The sequence below is a fragment of the Octopus bimaculoides genome, chromosome 2, assembly GCF_001194135.2.
Source record: "Octopus bimaculoides isolate UCB-OBI-ISO-001 chromosome 2, ASM119413v2, whole genome shotgun sequence".
In the NCBI taxonomy this organism is placed as follows: domain Eukaryota; kingdom Metazoa; phylum Mollusca; class Cephalopoda; order Octopoda; family Octopodidae; genus Octopus; species Octopus bimaculoides.
The window spans coordinates 122,140,458-122,149,569 of NC_068982.1; the positions used below are offsets into that span (position 1 = coordinate 122,140,458).

Below are 9,112 nucleotides of genomic sequence, written 5' to 3' on the forward strand. Positions count from 1 at the left end.
TGTGTGTGTGTGTGTGTGTGTGTGTGTGTGTGTGTGTGTGTGTGTGTGTGTATTATAGAGTAGGAAAGATACATACTTATGTGAATGGGATCTGGAGCTTTAAGATGGATGTTTGGGGACAGAACACTTTGAACAGTTATCAAAAATGTACCACCTGAAATCACAAAAATGTTAACATAAGATTAGCTCATATGATTATATATTGAATGCATATTCCTATATAAGTGGTAAATTTATAGAATTTCATGTAACACTTTAAGAGCTAGTTTGAATCAGTTGGTCAGTTAGTTGGTTGATCACCTTAACTGTCTGCCTCTCACTTTTTTTTAATATAGCAAAATGAGAGAGATCAAAGCTTGTCTGCAACTAGTATAATATCCGTAACTTAAAGTTACAGATCATCATCATCATCATCATCACTGTTTAACGTCCGCTTTCCATGCTAGCATGGGTTGAACGATTTGACTGAGGACTGGTGAATCAGATGGCTACACCAGGCTCCAATCTGATTTGGCAGAGTTTCTACAGCTGGATGCCCTTCCTAACACCAACCACTCCGAGAGTGTAGTGGGTGCTTTTACATGCCACCGGCATGAAGGCCAGTCACACGGTACTGGCAAAATGGTGTATTTTACGTGCCACCTGCACAGGAGCCAGTCCAGCGGCACTGGCAACGATCTCGCTCAAATGTCTTTACACGTGCCAGGAAGGCGATGATGGGCATAGGTGCCATCTTGATTTCGCTTGCCCCAACAGGTCTTCGCAAGTCGAGTTTTGTGTCCAATGAAAAACGACATTATTATACTAAAACTTTTCTAAAATACTGATTACATTGAAAATTAACAGAAACAAATTAGTCTATTTGTTAAAAACATAGTCATGAAAAGAGTAAATACTGTGCTTGAATATGAAAAAATTCATCTATAATTTCAAAATTATATTTTTGTTATAGAAATACTCACTGGAGAAAATTTTGATATCATCAAATATGGCAACATTCATTTTACTATCTTTACACGGGAGTAGCTGTGATCTGATACAGCCACCAATTGTGGCACCTGTAATGAAGAAAGAAAGCAGAAAAAAACTTATTACATAGTGGAGCTTTATTTAGTTCTAGAATAGCTGAATTATAATAACTGCCCACGACCTTTTACAGGGCCTCTAAGACTAATGGGAGGGAGGGAAATATCCTCAAACCAAATAGTCTGAATGTTTTCAATAGAGTGGATTCTACTGAAGAAATTGAAGGTGCCATATCAAAGCATTAATCCTTTAGTATTCAGATTACTTTATGAAATGTAATCCTTATTTATTCATATTGTTTAGAATTAATCATGCATTATCTTGTAGCTTTGATATTTTTACTTGATCTGATTGCATATGTTTTCAATGATATTATAGGATAGGTGTGAGAAACTGGAATTGGCTGGTTTAAACATGAAATAGTCAGAATATTTTGGCTGGATATGGCTGGTTTAAATACTAAAGGGTTAAAGCAGGCAACAGATTAAGTCCATAACTTTCAGTGCTGGCTTTAACCAGTTCTCATAACCATCTCCTGAAATATTGATTTCTAACATAGGTACATGATCAGGACAGGGACATAGTTGATTAAATCAACTCCATTACTGGAAGATGAAAAGCAAATTTGCTAATGATGAAATTTGAACTAAGAATGGAAAAAAAACCACTACTGTGGAATTTAGTTTGATGCTCTACCGATTCTGCCAGCCAACTCCTGAATCATTCACAATAGAAAAACTTACCATTAACTATGATTTCTAACATATCTGAATTACCAGCTGACTGCACAATGAAACGAGGCAAGCGAGATCCTTCTTCAGCTTCAGTGATTGGAGGTTTCTTCCAAAGCAATGGATATTCTGTTGAATTATAAATGTAAAAGATATTCTATAGGATCAAAAATAGAAAGGTTGTACTTAAATATAAGGCTTCATTTGTAAGGCAGGAGATGTATAGTTTGATTTCTATTATTGGGTCCATTGTTATTTTATAAACTTAAATTGTTTATAAATATACAATGTCTGATGGTGCCCATGAAGATGTCCAAGTATCACACAAGGTATGGCTGTCCTGTACATAGTAAGGTGAACATGGAATAGTTATCTCTATTCATCATTAGAACCAGTGTATGAATAGAATTGTAAGAGAAAACCAAAAGCTTTTAATGCCAGAGCATTGTTGACGCCAGTGTTACCTGACTAGCCCCTGTGCTAGTGGCACATTAAAAGCACCCATTACACTCTAGGAGTGGGTGGTGTTAGGAAGGGCATCCAGCTGTAGAAACCTTGCCAGATCAGATTGGAGTCTGGTGCAGTCATCTTGTTCACCAGTCCTCAGTCAAACTGTCCAACCCATGCCAACATGGAAAGCAGATGTTAAACAATTATGATGATGTATGTATGTATATCACTTTTAAGTTATAACTACAGATTTTCTATAAAATTTAGAACCAACACTAAAAGTTGTGACATTTCGTATACGAATATGCCTATGTAAATGCAAACGCATTGTTTACATAGATGTATTCATATATGAAATCCCATAACTTTCAGTGCTGGCTTTAAATTCTATAGCAAATCTGTAGAGATAACTTAAAGTGATTATATCACACTGCTAAGTATTTCCATCATTTCTGTCAGCTTAATGACTCACCTTTCTCCACTATTGATTATTTGTCAATTTAACTACAACTTACATTAACTGGAAAAAAAAACAGGATGTCATTTAGTAAAGTTAACAGGAAAGAAAAATGAAGATTAACCTTTAATTTTCAGAGCTCCTAAATGCATCAGCATGTGTCGGACTTGATCTATATTTGGAAGCTACAAGAAATTGAAAAAAAAAAAAAAAAAAAAATAGCATGTTAGAATTTACCTGTGCCTCATTTGTGGCAAAAATGCTTGGATGACAACAACAACTAACTTAGATGTGGCTACATTTGTAACATGATTTGAAGCAATGGTGTATGAGGATGTGGCTTCAATTAAGGATCTACTTAGATATGAGCATTGTATCATTATTCAAAGCTAAATTAAACAGACTTGTGATCAAAAGCATTCCAGGCATCTTTCATCTAATGCTACATCAGTCGCTGTGACCTTAGATATTAGCCTGCTTAAAATGATAGGGTGGATTTAAAGAAAATTTGGATGATGTTTCTAATGATTGATTGACTATAAAGAGGCTCTTTTGATAGAGAATCTAGTTATGTTACTCTGTTATAGCCTAGAAAATCTAACTCATGTTCTTCAAATTCAACCAGTAAGTATGAATATGCAAGACTTTTCTAAAATTCAGCATCTAACTTTTTACTTTTGTTGTTCTAAATCCAAATAGTGAGCTAGTTTCTATGCTAGAGTCTAATTCCAAAATTAGCCCTTTCTTTATAGGAAAGATTCAGAAAATTAAAAAGAGATATACATATATCTATACATACAAAGGAAATAAAGAAACAAATAATTACCAGAGTTTTTAAGTCCGATTCTTTCATTTCTAAAAATTTTTTATACGTATTAAAACCCTTTTGCACAACCCTGTTAGCAAACTCTTCTGAAAAGCACATCTGTTCAAGTTCAGTGAAAATCCGTTTTTCAGCGCCATATAAATTGATGCCCTGAAAACAGATGCAGCTTCCCCCGTGGTTGTCAATGATTAGAAGCTGCCAAAAACGGGAGCTGTCGGAGAAGCCATCAAAGATCTGAGCTTTTCCTGAATTGAATGGAAAATGAAAAATATATCAAACATGTGGATGGTTTTACTTTATAATTTATTTACAAAAGTGTGTTACATTTTTCACAGATAATGCTGATTTACTAGATAACAAAGAAGTCTTGTCTCACTAAAGGATAATAATGGTCCTATAGCAGGATTATTCAACAATCACCTGATGTTGCAATTTGCTAAAATATTACCCACATAATCAACAAAATTTGGCCATTCATGACTTCACATGAAACTGGCTCCAACAACAGTACCATCTTTTTGCACCTTCCTCTTTAAGCCTATCTAGCAGTATAAATTCAGCGCACTACAAAATAGAGAGCATTGAGAGACAGCTTAGCATTTAACATGTGAGACAGTGAAGAGGAGAGACATCAGACTGGACATAGGAGACGGTAGAAGAGCAGCAGCTGACAACACAAGCTAATGAACAATAGGTAACTGTAACACAATAACCAGCAGTCAACCTTTTGACTGCTGCTTCAGCCACATCAACCCAAAAACTATTATCTCCGAACTCTCATGACATTTTGTCATTCATAGTAACAACAATATTTGTTTTTGTATATGAAAAAAATAAAAAAATTTGTGTATCAAAAATTGCAACAGACTTCAGTCTTCCACATATAGTTCTTATATTGTGATATGAAGATGTTAGAAACATGAAATTGTTACGATCAAGTTAATAGCAAAGTTCCACCATTTTCTTTTATTTTCTTTTTTTACTACTTTCAGTTTTTTATTTGTGACCATCTTGGGGGAACTACCTTTGAAGTTTTTAATTGTTTATGTACAAATCCAAGTATTTTGTCAAGTATTTACTTTATCAATTCTGGAAGAAAAAAGGCAAAACTGACCTGAATGGAATTTTAACACAGAATATAAAGGGGATATGTGTGTGTGTGTATACGTTTACAGTCTTCCTTGATAATCCTTCTTGGTAGCATATCATCATCATTGTCATCATCATCATCATCATCATTTTAACACCCACTTTTTAATCATGCATGGGTTGCATGGAGTTTATTGGGACAGATTTTTTACTGTTGGATGCCTTTCCTGTCACCAACCTTCACATGTTTCCAAGCAAGTTAATATTTCCTCCATGGTAAAACATGGAAGACTAGAAACTAACAACCTAGCTTCTATGAAGATAATGCTCATTTACAACCATCACATGCTATCTAAACAAGGGTACATACAAACATATACATATATAAGTATTACATTCCTTATCACGTTATGTATGTGTGTGTGTGAGTGTATGCATGTATGCGTATGTATATATATATGAATGTTAAACGATGATGATGATGATGTATGCATGTATGATGAGATTCTTTCAGTTTCTGTTTCCCAAATCCCCTCATTAGGGGCCAAGCAGTGGAATTGAACTGAAGACAACAAGGTTGGAAAACAAGCTTCTTAACCACATAGTCATAACTACATCTATCTAAACTAAAATTCTGTTTAAGATCTCTCTAATCACGCTTCTTTGGCAATATCCTGCCACTTATATTATGAGCTTCAAACCTCAAGGGTATGCCCTGGCACTTGCTGCCATCTGTATATCTCTCTTCCTTTACTTGACCATCCCATTTATATTCTGATCCCTGCCCCTTGTGAGCATGCCTGGCACTTTGCCACCATCTCTATCCTGCTGTCTTTCACTTTCTCTCTCCTTCTCCTGCACTTCCCTCAGGTTGGGTAACCATATATCTCCTTTGCGGCAGCACACCGGTTTCTATCCTCATTCCTGATCTCTCTCTCTCTCTCTCTCTCTTTCTCTGTCTTTGGCTGGGTAACCTTGTACCTCCTCTACAGCAAGACACTCATTTCCGTCTCTCTGTTTCACTATAACCCTTCATCATCTGGCACAAGATTACCTCTTTCAATGACCCCTCCCCTCTCAAAAGATTTTGTTTTTGTCTTGCAAGGTACTTGGTGACCCTGTCAGTGCAGGTGCCACTTAAAAAGCATCCAGTCCATGCTGTAAAGTGATCGGCGTGTGGCAGAGAATCCAGCTGTAAAAACTTTGCCAAAACTGATCTCATCTGTGCTTGTGCCACGTATAAAGCACTGAGTCCACTCTGCTGAGTATTTGGTGTTAGGAAGGGCATCCAGCTGTAAAAATCCTGCCAAAACAGTTCCAGAAGTCTGGTGCCTGGTTCTTGTCAAACTGTCCCTACCATGCCAGCACGAAAAGCAGATGTTAAACAATAATGATATCATTAATCTAATTAATCTCGGATCAATCCTTCGTGATTAAAAATTTGATAAAACTTTTCCCAAATGATTCTAAAATTGATTTAAGTTTTTAAAACATTATTACTCTTTTGATTATTAATATAATTTATCTTATTACTCACCTGGGTCCTTAGGGTCACTACTACCTTCTGATTTACAGGCAAAATGAACTACAGTTGACCAGGGGCCTCTGTAAAAGATAAATAATACATATCAATATATAAAAATATAGCTACATACACACACTAAAGGCTGAACCTCATGGAAGAGGTGACAAAGACTACAACAAAAGACGAGAAACTGTGCTGAAAATATTTGTCCAGCTTATGTTATGCATGGAAAAGTAGACATAAATTGATACTGATGATCATCACGATAATTACAATTTAATAATTGTAATTCCAAGAGTGGTGTCAGTGGATAAGTTACCATTTGTGTCATGTGCTCAGTATATTAGCAGAACATATTAACTATATAGTCCTATCAAGAAGTGACACCAAACCTTAGAATTATCTAATCAGATTCTATCAAAGATGTTTAGTTGTTATTATCTCTTGTAGCTAAATGGAACATTATTTATTGATGCTATGAAGCTATTGCAAGAATAGTCAACCCAAGTTTTGTTTCCTCGAGTTTAGGCCATTTGGGTCTTGTATGATGTTAATAAATTGACTGTAGCTGGCTCTGGCTTTGCCAGTTCCTGTCAAGCTGTCTAACCTGCGCTAGCATGGAAACACTAAACACTAAATGTTGATGATGATGATGATAATGATGCCATTCTCAATTTTGATCACGATGGACATTTGAATGCCGCCACATTCAGTGTCCAAGCAATTATAGGTAATAATACAAGAGAACCAAAGCTCACAAATCAAAGATCAAAACTGACATATGCCACACTACTAATATGATTATTAGTTGACATATAAAGGTGATGAGCTCACGGAATTGTTAGCATGCTGGAAAAAATGCTTAGTGGCATTTCATCTATCTTTACATTCTGAGTTCAAATTCTGCCAAGGTTGACTTAGCTTTTCATCAGTCAAATAAACACCAGTTAAGTACTGGGGTTGATGTAATGACTGCCTTTTCTCTTCCAAAATTTCAGATCTTGTGCCTAGTGCAGAAAAGATTATTAGTTGACATATAAGTAGAGCTGCACAGTGCTTCTCAAACTATCTGATGTGGCGTACCAGCAGTTATTTTTTCCAATGTGCCAGGGACCAGTAATATTTCTTAGTAATATTAATTTATACTAGAAACAATATATATAATGAATATAATAAAAGTTGACAATTTTTTTTATCTTATATTTATTTTATAAACAAATAATACAATATTACATAAGCATTTTATAATGTTTCTTTCTTTTCTGGAAACTTGTTGCGTACCAGCAGCTGATGGCTCATGGACTGGCACCACTCCACAGACTGGAACCGGTCCATGGACCACCACTTGGAGTAGCAGTGGTGTAGCACGCTCTGGTGCAAGTATTCTGGTTTAAGGAAGAGAATTTCTTGTCTTCTTCTCACCAGTTGCAGAGACACTGACAAGAGACAAGCATTGCTCTTTCTACCTCTGCCTTAAAAAAAAAATCTAGTTCAATGCCTAAGAATAATTTTAAAATGCTACTGATCAATAATTTTATATTCAGAAATGTTCAGAGCAACAAATATTGTTATAAAAAATACCAGTCAATTCCCATTTCATTATGGTGAAACATTTCAACTTACTCAATTGTATAGCCTTTCCGTAGTTCAAAATTTTTGACCATATTTGGACTGTCCCTGAAAAATATTAGAAATATTCTGTACTTATTACAAAAAAGAGAGTAAACTAGAGATGTTGCATCACAAAACAAATCAGAAAATTCATGACACACAAGATATGTTTCAGTTCAGTAAATAAAATATTGACCAAAGTTTGTTCTTTGTTCAGAACTGCAGTGACATAAAAAGAACCACAATATCAAGAGTTTTAAAAAAATGAAACTACACTTATCTAAAACTGTTTTAATGCAATAATAGTAAATCTAACTGAGAAAGATGGATCTGGGTTCATAAGGCGTCATGTTTGAAGCTGAAACTTATATAACTCATAAACACACTCATACAGGAATAATTTTTTATTTGTTTTTACTGCATGTATGAGAGCTGCTTTTATCATGTAGTATTATTATACATATTTTGGTACAGAATTTATCAGGAAAGTCATGATTAAATGAACAATTTTACTTCATAGAATCACAAAACTGATCACTGTTGAGTTCAGTAAATAAAATATGGATAAAAGTTTGTTCTGCTTTGTTCGTGGCATAAAAGAGTCACAATATCAAGGGATAAAAAAAAAATGAAAATTTCATTTGGCAAACTGTTAATAATGGTGAATCTGATGGAGAATTGGATTATGGTTGCTTAAGGTGTACTTTCAACAACAATCCTATAACTTATACACAGAAGAAATATGTTTTAATCAGTCATCTGCTACCAATGTGCAAAAGAGATATATTTATGGAGTTGGTTAATACTCAGGTAGGTTTCTATACACAGTTGCTACACAGCATATTTACCTGAAGTCCTATGATCTAAAAGAAAGCAATTTAATAATATACATAAAAACAGAACAAAGAAGTCTCTTATCAGAATTCTGGGATGTTAGGGAAAATGTTAGAACTTTTTACAACACAATGTAATTTAGTTGTATTTGGTTAGACTAGCAATAAATAGAATGGATTAGGCTCAATCAAAGAAGTAAATTTCTTTTAAAATATAACAATTTTGAAAATTTAGCAAGTATAGACAGATGTTAAAAAAAGTAAGTAAATAAATGCAGAACTATTTGGTTTGGAAAGGTTTCAATTATTGGAATGAATGTAAAAAAATTAAACAATAAAATACATTTAAATTGAATAACTTTAATAAAAATCTGATATCTACCATTTCTCAATAAAATTATTTTGGTTTGGTATGAAATTAGGGTAATTATTCAATAAATTTGATTAAAAAGAAAATTCTTTCTGTTTTCTAAATTTCATCTAGGTCAAAACTTTTAAAGGTGTTTTTAGGTGCTGTATGGAATGTATATATGTATATATACAGACACACACACAAATACATAT

General features: G+C 34.3%; 1 protein-coding gene across 1 annotated transcript in view; it reads right to left on the bottom strand.

Moving 5' to 3' along the window:
* The window catches only part of LOC106877910 (uncharacterized), a 102,088-nt gene that overhangs the window by 4,839 nt on the left and 88,137 nt on the right, over positions 1–9,112 (bottom strand). The window contains exons 13-19 of the mRNA XM_014926961.2: positions 7,728–7,781; positions 6,117–6,184; positions 3,491–3,735; positions 2,789–2,849; positions 1,770–1,886; positions 963–1,058; positions 77–154 (exon numbers count right to left, since the gene is read on the bottom strand). Coding sequence (XP_014782447.1) covers positions 77–154; positions 963–1,058; positions 1,770–1,886; positions 2,789–2,849; positions 3,491–3,735; positions 6,117–6,184; positions 7,728–7,781 — 719 coding nt within the window. The remainder of the gene's footprint in view (positions 1–76; positions 155–962; positions 1,059–1,769; positions 1,887–2,788; positions 2,850–3,490; positions 3,736–6,116; positions 6,185–7,727; positions 7,782–9,112) is intronic.